Consider the following 15709-nt stretch of genomic DNA (forward strand, 5'->3'; position numbering starts at 1 on the left):
GGGGTTGCTTTCACAAAGCGTACCCGGTAAAGCAGTCGTAATCTCTTAAGGGCGCGCCGACGCAATTGGAGAGCTAGACCCGCCGCTGGCTGAAAGGGGCATTCCCCTCAGCGAGGCGGCGGGGAATGCTGCGCGCGCTTTTTGTGTCCGGAGGGAAATGTTCCTTCCTCGGGTGGAGAATCCGCCTCCTCCCACCGTCTGGGTTCTTTCCGAACAGTGTTGTAAAACGTCGGGATGCGCCAGAGGCTGCTGAAGCTTGAAACGGGAGGTGTGGGTGTGTGGGTGTGTGTGTTTGGTGCTTTGTCCCTGCTTCTTCCCAAGCATATTTCGTCTGCGGGAACGGAATGGGGAGAAGGTTCCCCGGTACATCCGTGAACCATTTTAGTGCCCTTTCTGCCTTCATTGAGTCAGCAGGAATTCTGGGAGTTGAAGTCCCTGAGTCATAAAAGAGCCGAGGTTGCCTACCCCTGGCCTAAGGGAAGAACAATGGAGCGGTACTGGTATGTTTTGGAAGGAAGAGAGGCCATTGTAATACCTGGACTCTTTCAGGTACGGAGGGATTTTCCGGGTGCCTTTATGAACAATACCGTACTGCAGTGTATCATGGGTGGGTGGGTGTCCTTTTTTCTTCCAATGGGCTGCTGTGGCCCTCTCGGAAGAGTTCCCTCCCCCTAATGCATTCTTTGAATGTTTTTTTTTGTAAACCACCGTGCAAGCCAATATTTTCATTTTCTGATCGTTAAAACCTCAGACATTTTTTTTTACTAATATCAGCTTTTGTGATTTAAAGATGATTCCTAATTTTTTTTTATTTCACTGGTCCTGCCTGGCTTTTAATACAGTACTCCTGCACTTGGTCCCTTTTCCTTTTTTAGACTACAGAATTGCAATCCATTTGATTATTGAAATGGATATTGGGCATATTTTCACAAAATGCATAGGATTTTGTAAACATAAAAGATGTGTGAGAAGCTCCAAGCAGTATAAATGATTCATTCACTCTGAGGTGGACACTAGAGTGTGTGTGTGTGTGTGTGTGTGTGTGTGTGTAAGGAGGCCTCTCATGAGATAATATTGTTCTAGACCAGGGGTAGGCAACCTCGGCTCTTTTATGACTCATGGACTTCAACTCCCAGAATTCCTGAGTCAGCATAGTTGCCTACCCCTGTTCTAGACTGAGCACAGTCATCTGTAATGTGGTCCCTCCTGGCTAGTACAAACATGGAGAGAGGCAGTGATTGCATAGATGCAGGAGGTGGATCACTTCATCCTTGTTGAGGTTAATACTGCCAACCTTACAAGAGGCAGGGCATGCTTCCCCCTCAAAAAGCTAGGCCTGGATCCAGCCTAGAGAATTATAATCCAATCTCTAACCTCTTAGAAAAACCATAGGACTTGAACAACAGAGGGCTTTGGGCATGAATTTAGGATGGAGATCCCCAAAGGTCTATAACAGGGGTCTTCAAACTTGGCCCTTTTATGACTTGTGGACTTCAACTCCCAGAATTCCTCAGCCAGCATGCCTGGCTGAGGAATTCTGGGAGTTGAAGTCCACAAGTCATAAAAGGGCCAAGTTTGAAGACCCCTGGTCTATAACATCTATAACACTTGATGGGGTTAGCATTTTCCTGAAGAAGTTAATGCTCAATCATATTACTCTCCTAGATTCAGTAAAAGCCCCCTCTCTCTGTAACTGCCCCATTTCTGAGATCAGATGTTTGTTTTGGTATTTTGCAAAATGAGGGTAATGATCCTTTGGAGGTCATTAAAATGTACCTGGTAGTGCAGCAGGTTTTATTTTGCATTAAATATTTTTATTAACAGTAATTATAGGTTTTATGACTATTTATTAATAGTTTATTGTATTTCCTGCAAGCTTCCCAGAATTGTGAGAATGGACAGCAAACAAATCTTGGCAAATAATAAATAAGTAAATCTTCAAGACTGTAGTATAAGTTTCCTGAGTGTAGTTATCTTGATACCAGAAACAATAGATGTATTGGAGACACATAATATTTAAGAACATGAACCTTTTACTATTTAATTTATACTAACTCTTTGGCATACAGAACAAATGGGACAGGGTCAAAAACAGCCTGTCACATCACTTCCAACTTCTCCAAGCACTGCATTCTTTAGCCATGGAGGTCCACAGAGGACTGGGGCAGTCAGAGCCCAAAATTTCAGTGGAAAGTACAAACTGCTGCTACCTAAATATGCATTTTGGAAAATGGGCTGGAATACCAATTTCCAAACGTTGACCTTGATAAACAGGACAAAAAGACCTGATTCAACACATTCCAGCCTTTCAAAATCTTGTATTATTTGTTGTATTATTATCAACAGTAATACAACCTTGGATGAAATGCCATGAATCACAGAAATGTGACATTTAGTCCCATTATTGTTCAACTGTATTTTATTCAATTTATTGGCTGCCCATAGTACCACAGGGTAGGAATATTTATATCAAAACCACTTCTACCCCATTCACCCTCACAATGGAAAGTTGACTAATATCTGTACTATTTTATGCAGATGCTGCTGCAGGGCTGCAGATATTAACAAGGCTTAGAAGTGCTATGAGATCATTAACCCATGTTTGTAAGGAACATTAATTTCAAATAAATTAGTTAATTATGAGGGGGGAAAGCTAATGTGATTTCTGAGATTTTTTTAAGTGACAGCTATTAAAGGCACATTAAATAGAGTATATTTTCTATCTGCACCTTGTACTGCAGGATTCCTGGGGACTACAATAGGCTATCATAATTCTCAAAGGATTCTCAATACAGAATAACAAATAGAATATAGTAAACTCTTACCCTGAGCATTGTAGAGACATTTATCCATTTTTTTAAATTTTAAACTAGCGTTCTATCTTGACCAAACTACAAATTAAAAATATTGTAGAACTTACACATAATTGTAACTAAGTATCTTGCTATCTATGGTAAATTCCAGAAAACCTCCCATATAGCATGGGATTGTGAAGACAGGCTCATGTTTTGCTTTATTGTAATTTATACCAAGATATTTTTGATGAGGTACTACAACCTCCTTTTAGCCCATTGCTTGGATAGACAGAATAATCTAACGTTCAGGTTCTTTTGGTGGATAAAGGTCCTAAAACAACTCTTGCCATTGCTAAATTTGTAACTGTAGAATTTATGCACTGCCAAATGCAAATTAGACTAGGCACAATTAGGCCTTTTTATGATGCGTCATATATTGCATTGTATATTGTCTTGTCTGGGACCCATAATAAAGATGACTAACTTGACATTCATGTGATAGTTCCCATCGTTTGTTATTGCTTAATTTTCTTTGTCCATATCTGTGTTGTGTGTCCAGAATCCTTTTCCCCAAAGAGTACAATATTCACTTATACAACACACTCCTATTTCTATTCTAAATACGACATTTTTAGAAGAGTGGCATTATAAAAGTCTACACTCTTGTTGCAATGTGCTTGCACCCACATATTTTTTCAGATTTTTAAAACTCAAACCCTGTTCACTAGAAAACATGCCATACCAGTAACAGCACATCAGAAGAAAAGATTTTATTTTTCTCAAAGAAAAAAGCAATATAAATATTAGAGTATAAAACTTGCGTGTTAACACATCAATGTCAGTTACATGGATATAAGAAGGATATAAGCATATATATAATATATAAGTATAGCTCAATATTAGACACATTGGAGGGACAAGTAAGTGTGTTTCAATTCACATACAGTTAAAAGCACAATGAACACACATGAAGAAGATTCAAAAGAATATAAAATACTGATGTCCACAACTCAATTACTAAGATTAAACAAATAAAAAAACACACATCACTAGGCACTACTACACTATTTTCAGGTGTAGATGAAAAACAAGATTAACTAAGATTCATCTATAGTACTTAGGGAAAGGTCACATGTTAACTACTTGATTACATAAGAAGCTTTAGGCACAATCCAGCAGAGGTGTACCTGCACAAACTGCATTGAGATAAATGGGAGCTGTGTGACAGGACCATTGCACTCTCATTTATTTAAATGTGGCTCATGCTACAGAACATCCCACTAGTTTGTCGTCTATTTCACTAACTATGTAAACGGTTTCTAGTGCAGTCACCAAAGAAAAAGTTGAAGGAGAAGCGTTTGGGATCACTACAAAACCCATATGTAGACAGAAACTTCTTGTAGACAAATCCTACTTTCTAGACACAGGGAAAGCATCAAATAGTGTATAAAATGCTCTTAGCAGTGACAACAACGTAGCCAATCAGTTTGGGAGGCAAATTGTCATATGTTTGGACTGGCCTGTTTTGACTATTTCAAGCAAGCTATTACAGTGTAAAAAAAAATATTGGGACTAGTGGTTTACCCTCCATGTTGGAAATATGCTCCTCTGATTCTTTATGGCTCTTTTTTTTTCAACAAAGAAAATCATGAGATAGTACAGGAAACCTAGAATATATCTAGAAAGGCAACCAATGTTGCCAAGTAACATTACAATTTCCTACCTGACTCAGAGTGCCATTACATTATGGGCCAGAGTTAGGAAACTTCACTTCTTGTCCATACTAGGCTACGAAATGATGCAGTAAAAAAGAGTAAGTCTAGCAACTTCAAAGCACAGTAACACAAATTGTATTTTTTAATATTTTAATTTCTATTCATATCCAAGAAGAGGTAGTGGGAGGGGTCTCAAATTGCCTGATTGCATCAATGCAATGTCATTTGTTTAATATTTATAACAAGTTCAGGAATAAAGTGATTGGCTTTGCAATTTGTCCAGTTCTTATTCCAGTATACTTTAATTGGGCCTGGTCCCTTAGCTTTCCCAAATCAGCCACTGTCTACTTAATATAAAATTGTGAAGGCCAGCAAACCAACATTATTTTTTAGCTATACTGCACAGAGAAATGAAATACACAACCTTCCCAATCTCTGAGGAAGGGCAATGCATCTTGTTAGTGATAGTGTTACTCATAGACAGGGCTGATGTGGGCACTTGAGAGCATATTAACATGCTGTTCATGTCATGCAATAAATTTTCCAATTCAAGCTTGGGTGTGAAGTCAGCTGTCCCGTAAATGTGAAGTGATTTGCATGCAGTCTGATGTGCAGAAAAATGTGAAGCATTCTATTTTTAATGGTCTACCTATAAGATCAGCAGAGCTCATCCAGTTAACGAAGACATCTCCCTCATGAGTCAAGCAAAGATATGAGCAGTAGTTCACTATGCTCACAAGCCAGTGACTTTTTTTCTTCAAATTTTTCTAGAAAGCACTTACTGTACATATTGATGTAGATGAGATGTGTTGCCTCTTTAGAGATCACTGTAAATCAGTCATGAGTGGCAGTGTTCTCTGTCTTGCTAATATCTACGACATATTTTGTGCAAGGAAGTTTTCCCATTGCAATGCACTCCTTTGCTTCTCAGAAATTACAATATCAGTTTTTCTGGCCATCATTGGTTAAACTTGTAAAAAAGATAAATGTAGCTGAATCTCATTCTCTTACAATAATACAGGATACACATTTCTTTTAAAACAAAGCAGGAATTAAAGCACTCCCTATCAATATCATAACAAGGATTCCAGCTGAAATGATGTCTAACCCTCCTCCCCCCCCCCAAGAACTTCTATCAAAATTTGGAAAAGTGAGAATTTTTGTAAAAATGAAGGAACTTATATAAATAAAAAACTCTGTTCAGAATAATTATTTACAATGAGCAGAGCCCATCCTAAATTTTGTTGGTGATGCAGATCGTTCAGGAAAGAAAATGTTTCTAAGATCTGACACCCTTGCATATTAGATTGTCCTCGAAAGAGTATACACTGTATTTGTTATTATTCAGATATTTCTCTTCATGAATAACCGCAGTACATCTACTCATAATCTTAGATGACAACAACAATGTACATTCACAATGTTCCATATTTTAAAAAAAGTTTAACCACAAATTCACATTCATCTTCCATCCTAGGCTATGAACTGGGGGAGTGCTGGAAGAGTTTGCCCTTTAGATTTACGTGGAAGTGGCTGTGTTATCCTGTGGATCCTACTTCTTCTCTTTCTTTCCTGACTTCTTCTTATTTCCCCCTCCAGAGGCTGACGGTTTTCCATCACGTTTGCCAGCAGAATTGGAGAGGGTAGCAGTGCTCCCAGGAATGTACACGTTCTGTCTATAATCAGGAACATGCTGAAGGGTGAATTGGGGGCCATACCTGGTGCTGAGCCCCATGGTGCCTGCTGTTGCTCCTCCTCCCAGAGTAGAGTTTCCATCTGGGTTAGCTGCAGCTGCGGCGGCAGCTTCTGCAAGAGTATTAGGAGAGAAAGAGGGGAAATAAATAGGTTAGTAAGTAAGTAAGTAAAGAAAGAAAGAAAGAAAGAAAGAAAGAAAGAAAGAAAGAAAGAAAGAAAGAAAGATGTCAGATTGACTAAAAAGAATTTTTTTCTCTTCCCTGCAGTTCAAGAGGCATACGGCTTAGAAAAGATTAGATTATACAAGCATATCTAAATAAATTTCTAATATCTGCTTGAAACATGAAGAACAATTGCCTGAATTCCCTGGAGAAAAACCTTGTATTATTAGGTCCTCTAGTGCAGGGGTGTCAAACTCAATTTCATTGAGGGCCGCATCAGCATTGCGGTTGCCCTCAAGGGGCCGGGTGGGTATGGCCAGGGTGGGCGTGGCCTACTGGGTGGGCATGGCTAGAGTGCGTATGGCCTATTCGGTGGGCATGGCCAGCTCTACATCGTTCGCATCAAGGGTGCCTATGGGGGCCTGGGACAAATCTGAGGGTCTCTGGCAGAAGGAGGGTCTCTGGGCCAGTGCCAAGGCAGTGGGGGCCGTTCCCTCACTGTTTCCAGGATGGCTTCGCGGGCCACATGAGACCACTTTGCGGGCCGCATCCGGCCCCCGGGCCTTGTGTTTGACATGTCTGCTCTAGTGAGAGAAGTAACATATATTGCCTCTCCAGTAAATATGTATTCCAGTCTCTGGAGCTTCCAAAACATATACAGGGTTGATATAATCTGCATATATAGATTTACTGTTAAAAAAATAAATAAAACAACAATAACAACAACACCCAGAATTAATACTACACTATGTTTAAACCCTTGCAATAATTTTGAACACCTTGAAAGACCTCTTCTGCCTTTATTCAAAACAAAAATTTAATTCAAACATTGATAGACTGCCCATCAAATGCATATTTTTTTCCTTCACTATTGTATAATAATTATTTTGGCTATCAACATTCACAAAATATCACAATGCTCAATGTCTTGATAAGTTTGAAATAATGTGGAATTCAGCTTGGCACAATTTATAAATTCTTAACCCACAACAAGAGGTCTGAAGTTCTGCTATTAATGCTAGACTTTCAGCCCCAAGTGCAGTAATAATAGGACAGAGCTGCTGAAGTACCTCTATAATATGCACCTAAATTCTCTCTGCGATATCTTGTTATACTTATGGTTGGTTGCACAGTCAGACGGAAAACATCAGACTGGATTTGGCGTTGTTGTCCACCCAACAAGTTCTTCTCAAGGAGCTGGTATAGGCTGATATTGTTTGATGGTGTTAAAAATATTTAACTGTTCCAAGTAAAGCTGCTTTTTGCAATAGACTGATGGTGATTTTGTCAATGCTGATCCAGAAATTTTGTGAATGCATCCAATTATCCAGACTTTTACCCAAACTTTTTTTTTCTTTATCTTATTATCATTTAAATTTACATGCTGCCCAATTCACTTCATTTTAAGATCAAAATAAACTAATTTCACTTTCTTTAAAAATCTCTTCCACTGAAATATGAGAATGGAATAGTTGGCTACTGTATTTTTATTATTATTCATGTTATAAATTCATTCAATATCTTGTTTGTTTATGGGATACAAAGAAAGAAATCATGACACAAATTTTATCAGACAGCATGAAAAAATTTACATCTAGAATTGTTAAGTACTCCAAGAATGTAAAATAAGGAAATAGTACACTATATAGGAATTAGCAAGTTCTGGTACCATATACAGGTAGTCCTTAACTTACAACATTTCATTTAGTGTTACAGTGGCACTGAAATGTTTTTCATACTTACAACTATTACAGAATCCCCATAGTCTTGTGATCAAAATTTACATGCTTGGCCAACTAACTGACTCATATTTAGGATGGTTACAGTATTCCAGGGTCATGTAATCACATTTTGTGGCTTTCTGACAAGCAGAGTCAATGGGGGAACCATATTCACTCAACAGCCATATTACTAATTTAATAACTAGTGATTTCATTTAACAACTGTAGCAAGAAAGGTTGTAAAATGGGGTAAATCTCACCAAATGTCTTGGTTAACAACATAAATTTTCGGATCCACTGTGGTCGTAAGTCAAGGACTACCAATTTATAAATTCTAAGCCTTAAATTTCAATATGCATAGTATTATCTATTTTATAGTGCAATTAAAGCACAAGAAGTTCTCCAATTTACTTATCGTTCCAAACCATCCAATCTCACTCCTTGAATACATTTAATATAATATTTTATATAATATGCAATGAATATTGACTAGTTTAACATAAGAGATACTTTAGCTTTCTTGCCATCAAACACAAATCTTTTGCAGTACATTTTATACTAATTTTAAAGGGTTGTGAGGAAGGATGGGAATGCAGTACTAAAATAGGCTAGAATATTTGTGGAAACTGACCATTTGCTGATGCTAAAATCATAGCCTGAAGCATTTCAGTATCAAACTGATTGTTTGGCCAAGTTCCATTTTCATCTCCATTCTGAGATCTAAGAAGAAAAAAAGCAAATGAAATATATGAAAAGTACAATAGAAGCAAAAAGAAAATATGTACATTTTTATTGATTGATTTTATTTCTATGCTGCCTTGATTTTTTCACATAACATGTAGAAAGACAGAAACATCTGTAGAATGAATAAATATTCAGGGCCAACTCCACTAGGAAGGGATATAAGAAAGGCAGTGGACCAGCTGACAAATAGAAAACAGCCAGGTTGAAATAAAATATACATTGAACTATTTAAAGCTAAAAGGGAAAGGTCAGTTCAAATGCTAACAGCTCTGTGTCATCAAATGTGAAACAAAATCATGTGGCCTAGAGATTGGAAAAGACTGGTACATATACCAATATGCAAATTATCAAAGTATTACATACTGAACCATTACCGTTTTTAGTATAAATTAAATTCAGTGGTTGGTAGTATAACAAAATAAACCCATTTGCTTAAGATCTTTCAAAGAAGAATAACGACACATGAAATTAAAAAATGTCATATGAACAGGCAGGTTTCAGAAAAGTCTGAAGACAACGAGATAACAAAAGTAATGAAGAGAAATCAAGAAGAGGCACAAATAAATATATGTTATATAAAGAAAGATTTTGACTGTATATCAGAGTAGAATATGGAACACGTTAAGTCTAACTAGCAACTGGTGTCCTGCTGGGTCACAACAGAGGAACAAAATGACCACGGGTAGGAAAAAAGCAGTGGCAGCGGGAGCAAATTCCAATGATCCACAGGGTTCCCCATTGAGCTGGCATTGAGTGTTAAAAACCCTTCCTTCCTTCCTTCCTTCCTTCCTTCCTTCCTTCCTTCCTTCCTTCCTTCCTTCCTTCCTTCCTTTCCTTCCTTCCTTCCTTCCTTCCTTCCTTCCCTCCCTCCCCCCCTCCCTCTAATTCCTGCCAGCATCACAATTTACTTTTCTTGTGGTAAATTTGTAGAGAGAAAGTCAGTGGGGAAGGCTAAGGCCAGCAGACAGTGGCTATTGCCAGATGTGGGAGGGAACAAGAAGTTGGGAATGGTATGTATGGATGCATGAGAGGTGCCGCACAGGACAGGAAGGGTGTGCATGTGTGCACAAGGGTCAGGGAGGGTGTATGTGTTGGGGGGGAGGCAACATGTGTTACAAAGGTGCAAGTGTCTGTAATGGTGCCTGGGTGTATGAGCGTATATGAGAGGGGCTGTGCAAGTCAGGGATGATGCACAGTGATGGTTGGGAGGGTGTGTCCAAAAGATGCCATTAAGGGATGTGAGTTGGGGGAGCATGTGGGGGATGGTGTAGACTGGGAAAAGTGCATGGGGATCCCTTTCTCCCTGCTCCCCCCTCTCCCTCTATTCCTTTCTCCCCTTCCCTTCCCTGCAGGCAACTGCTGGGTGGAGCAAGGAGCAAGAAATTGCAAGTCATTGGGAAGCTATCACAGAACATTCAAAATGAGCATCATGAGCCCACAGCAGCAGCCGAGAGTAAAGAAGCAACCACAATTTCCCCAAATGTCATTTCCTTGGTATTCATGAGTCCTGGATGCATTCTGTTAAGTTTAGACCATTTGAGGTACCTTCCTTCAAAGATTATTGCCTATGATACACTGTTTTCCCAATTAAAGGTTATAGAAACAAGAGTGTGTGTGTGTGTGTGTGTGTGTGTGTGTGTGTGTGAGAGAGAGAGAGAGAGAGAGAGAGAGAGAGAGAGAGAGAGAGAGAGAGAGAGAGAGAGAGAGAGAGATGATAGATGAGGGCCAAAACTTGTTTTCTGAAGAAACTTTATAATGAAGAAGTTACTATAAGAACTACAGCAGGAGAAACAGCAGGAGGAACGGAGGCAAGGATAATATAATACTGTCAACACATATTGTTTCACTTATAGTGCATTCAGAAAGTATTCAGACCCCCTTCACTTTTGTCATGCTGTACCCTGGTTCTACAGTTGTTGAAATTCATTTTTTCCTCATTAATCTACACTCAGTACCCCATAATTACAAAGTGAAAACAGAAGTTTAGAAAGGTCTATAAATTTATTTAAAAGAAAAAACTGAACTATCACATCGGCATAAGTATCCAGATCCTTCACTCAGTACTTTGTTGAAGCACCTCTGGCAGCAATTACAGCCTTGAGTCTTTTGGGGTACGATACAACAAGCTTTAGACACCTGGATTGGGGGATTTTCTGCCATTCTTCCTTGCAAATCCTCTCAGGTTCAGTCAGGTTGGATCGTGACCATCAGTGGATAGCCATTTTCAGATCCCATCAGAAGTGTTCAATAGGGTTCAAGTCAGGATTTTGGCTGGGCCACTCTAGGATGTTCACAGAGTTGTCCCTAAGCCATTCCTTTCTTGTCTTGGCTGTGTGCTTAGATCGTTGTCATGTTGGAAAGTGAACCTTCAGCCCAGTCTGAGATCCTGAGCGTTGTGGAACAGGTTTTCATTGAGGATATCCCTGTGCTTTGCTCTATTAAGCTTTCCCTCAACCCTGACCAGTTTCCCAGTTCCTGCTGTTGAAAAACACCCTCTACATTATGATGCTGCCACCATGCTTCACTATTGGGATGATATTGGGCAGGTGATGAACAGTGCCTGGTTTCCTCCGGACTTAACATTTAGAATTGAAACCAAATAGTTCAATCTTGGTTTCATTAGCCCAGAGAATCTTGTTGCTCACAGTATGAGAGTCCTTCAGTTGCTTGCAAAGTCCAAGTGGGCTTTTATGTGTTTTGCACTGAGGAGATACTTCCGTCTAGCCACTCTGCCATAAAGCCCAGATCGGTAGAGAGCTGCAGTGGTGGTTGTCCTTCTGGAACTCTGTCCCATCTTCTCACAGGATCTCTGGAGCTCAGTCAGAGTGACCATTGGATTCTTGATCACCTCTCTTACTAAGGCCCTTCTCCCCCGATTGCTCAGTTTGACTGGGTGACCAGCTCTTGGAAAAATCCTGGTTGTGCCAAACTTCTTCCATTTGAGAATTATGGAGGCCACTGTGCTCTTAGGAACCTTCGGTGCAGCAGAAATTTTATTGTAGCCTTCCATAGATCTGTGCCTTGCAATAATCCTGTCTCTGAGCTCTGCGGGCAGTTCCTGTGGCTTTTGCTCTGCTACAGTATGCACTGTCAGCTGTGAAGCCTTCTATAGCACGGGTGTCAAATTTGATCGCGTCACGTGACATATCGTGACATTTTTTGCCTTTGCGGAGCCAGGGTGGGCGTGGCCTGTGTGTGATGCATTCGGCCCACAGGCCACCAGTTTGACACCCCTGTTCTATAGAGAGTTATGTGCCTTTCCAAATCATGTCCAATCAATTTAATTTACCACAGGTGGACTCCAATCAAGGTGTAGAAACATGTCAGCCATGATCAAGAGAAATGGGAGGCACCTGAGCTAAATTTCAAGTGTTGTTGCAAAGGGTCTGAATACTTATGCCAATGTGATAGTTCAGTTGTTTCTTTTAAATAAATTTACAGACATTTCTAAACTTCTGTTTTTACTTTGTCGTTATGTGGTACTGAGTGTAGATTGGGAAAAAATGAATTTCAGTATCTGTAGAACTAGGCTGCAGCATAACAAAATTGGCAAAAGTGAAGGGAGTCTAAGTCCTTTCTGAATGAACTGTATACAGGTGGTCCTTGACTTACAACCACAATTAAGCTCAACATTTTTGTTGTTAAGTGAAACATTTGTTAAATGAATTTTTCCCAATTTTATGACTTTTCTTGCCATAGTTGTTAAGGGAATCACTGAAATTATAGAATCACAGGGCCAGTAGGGACCTGGGAGGTCTTCTAGTCCAACACCCTGCTCAAGGCAGGAGACTTTATACAGGTAGTCCTTGACTTACTACCACAATTGTGCCCCAAAGTTCTGTTGTTGAGCAAGAGAGTTGTTAAGTGAGTTTTACCCCATTTTATGATGTTTCTTGCCCTAGTTGTTAACTGAATCACTGCAATTGTTAAGTTAGTAAGACTGTTGTTATGTGAATCTGGCTTCCCCATTGACTTTATTGTCAGAAGATTGCAAAAGGTAATCACATGACCCCGGGACACTGCAACTGTCGTAATACATTTCATTTGCCAAGTGTCCACATGTTGATCACCTGAGCATGGGGATGATGCAACGGTCGTAAGTGTGAAAAATGGTCATGTTATTTTTTTCAGTCCTGTTATAACTTTGAATGGTCATTAAATGAATGGTAGTAAGTCGAGTGCTACCTATATCATCCAAGTCAAACAGTTGCCCGGCCTATTCTTGAAAACCTCCAGCAATGGAGCACCTACAACTCTGGGAGGCAAGCTGTTCCATTACTTAACTACTCTCACTGTCAGGCAATTTCTCCTTTGTTCTAGATTGGCTCTCTCTTTCACAAGTTTCCACCCATTACCTCTTCTCCTGCCCTCAGTGCTTTGGAGAATAAGCCCCCTCTATGACAGCTCCTCAACTACTGGAAAACAGCTATCATGTTGTCCCTAATCCTTCTCTTTGATAGGCTAGACCAGGGTAGGCAACCTTGGCTCTTTTATGACTCATGGACTTCAACTCCTAGAATTCCTGAGCCAGCTATGCTCACTCAGGAATTCTGGGAGTTGAAGTCCATGAGTCATAAAAGAGCCAAGGTTGCCTATCCCTGGGCTAGACATACCTAGTTCCCTGCTCACAAATCCACCACTTGATTATCTTTTCAGGATTTTCCCAGGCATTGATGTAAAGCTGACTGGCTTATATTTTCTCTCAAAAATATATATGGTTTCCACTTGCCCGAGTAAAAGAACTAGAAATGGGCAAATAGAAAAGCAGAAAAAGTAGCCCTGATGGTTAACAAGGATATCTGAGAATCAAGTGTTCCAGGACTATAAGAAAAAAAATCTTCAATTTATTATTAGACAACATTGTGACTGAGATCAAACATGCAAAGTGGGCTGTCATGTAGAAGATGGGACAAAATTGTCCAGAGTTTTCCAAAAGACAAGAAGCAAAACAGTAGTATAAATTACAATAAAGTAAGTTGTGGCCAGATATCAAAAAATATTATAGAAATTTAGAGTTGTTCAAGAATGGAACAGACAACCTATGGAAGCAGTGGCATTCTTGGATTAAATTAAATTCTTGAAATGAGTGTCTGCAGGTGACCTTGGATCTCCAAGTTCACTTCCAACCCAAACCTGGGAGCAAGAGAGGGAATGTTGGGTTGTGGTCAAGGCAACAAAATTGGCATTCAGAATCTCAGGACCCTCCTCCAACCTCCAGAGTTTTCATTTTTTAGACTGTACTTTTCTATCAGATCTCTCTGAAAGGAACAAAATCTCTATCTGAAACTTTTTGTGTGAACTGTTTGAACTGGCAAATAATAAAATGAACTTTCCTATATTATTTCTTACTGTTCATTAGTAAAATAAGTCGAACAACTTTACCTTCATTTTTGTAGCTATAAAGGTAAAGGTAAAGGTTCCCCCGCACGTGCGTGCTAGTCGTTTCCAACTCTAGGGGCCGGTGCTCATCTCCGTTTCAAAGCCGAAGAGCCAGCGCTCATCCGAGGATGTCTCCGTGGTCATGTGGCCGGCATGACTAGACGCCAAAGGCGCACAGAACGCTGTTACCTTCCCACCGTAGTGGTCCCTATTTTTCTACTTGCATTTTTACGTGCTTTCGAACTGCTAGGTTGGCAGAAGCTGGGACGAGTAGCAGGCGCTCACTCTGCTACGCGGCACTCGGGATTAGGCGAAAAAATTCAAATATATATATATATATATTTATATTTATATTTATTTGTTTGTTTATTTATTTATTTATATTTATATATATATATATAAATATTCCAATATTCTATTCTATTCTATTATTTCATATAATACATATTATATATTTATTTCACACTTTAATCTTCGCAAATATTCCAGCATGCTCTACCTGACAAAGGAAAAATCTACTACTTCCCAAGGCATTTTCATATACTTTTAAAGCACAAAAGTAACATCCATTTATAGAGTATCTTATTTGTATAAAGCAACTTACCCACTAGTTCCTGGTCTTTGAGCCTGAGAAAAACGCCAGTCTGTGTTAGGTTGTGTTTGCTGAAAGAAAGAAAAAACATAAAGAGGAACATATTTATATTTTTCAATTTAAGCACAGCATTCTTATTATTACTACAGAATATTAAAACATAAATTGTAATATATAGTTAATATATGCTTTGGAAGTTTGAATTATAAATAATATGCACAAGTATACAGTGACGTTTTCAAACTACTTCTAAACAGGAATGCATGATTAAATAGTATGCTTAAAAATGTTTGCATCTTTATTCAACAACACTTCAGCTATCACCACAATCTGAAATATTTTGTAATCTACTAGAGAAATCGTTCAGAAAAGTATTCCATAAAATACACAGATGAATTAAAACATGAAACAAACCTGAAAAAGCATAATTGAATATCACCAATAATGATTAGGGGAGGATTGATTCTGAAAGAGAATTGTTTTACTACATTTTTTTCTAGTAGAATATGGATGGGTACAGTAAAAAAAAAGAGAAAAGGCAGGTTCAATAGAAACCTATTACATATAGGTAGTCCTCACTTACCAACTACAATTGGGACCCTCAGCTCCATCACTAAGTGATATGGTTGCAAAGTGAATCATCATGTGACTGCACTTAACTAATGATGCTAGTTCATCAGTTCCAGCTGCAGTCATTAAGCAAATTATTGCAGGTTGTTAAGCGTGATGTCATGTGATCACAACTTGTGAATTCCTGCCAGCTTCCCCATTGACTTTGCTTGTCTGAAGCAAAGGTCACAATGAAATAACAATCACCAGCCTGTGGGATACGGCAACCATTGTGTGTTCTGGTTGCCAGGTGCCCATATTGTGATCACTTGACCACAGGGATTCTGTGACAGCCACA

The 15709-nt window shown here is 39.1% G+C and overlaps 1 protein-coding gene across 10 annotated transcripts in view; it reads right to left on the reverse strand.

Annotated features, from left to right (window-relative positions):
* Window positions 1-3559: 3559 nt before the first annotated feature.
* Window positions 3560-15709, reverse strand: part of LOC308665430 (protocadherin gamma-C3-like) — a gene marked incomplete at its 5' end in the record, with an annotated part of 208181 nt that continues 196031 nt past the window's right edge. For 9 of the 10 annotated variants that reach the window (XM_081323460.1, XM_081323457.1, XM_081323456.1 and 6 more), the window contains 3 exons: window positions 3560-6316; window positions 8719-8807; window positions 14815-14873. In XM_081323460.1, coding sequence (XP_081179586.1) covers window positions 6063-6316; window positions 8719-8807; window positions 14815-14873 — 402 coding nt within the window. In that variant the 3' untranslated portion in view covers window positions 3560-6062. The remainder of the gene's footprint in view (window positions 6317-8718; window positions 8808-14814; window positions 14874-15709) is intronic. The other variant, XM_081323454.1, reaches the window with a different exon arrangement.

Source organism: Vipera berus (assembly GCF_964194415.1).
Source record: "Vipera berus genome assembly, chromosome: 3".
Classification (NCBI taxonomy): Eukaryota; Metazoa; Chordata; class Lepidosauria; order Squamata; family Viperidae; genus Vipera; species Vipera berus.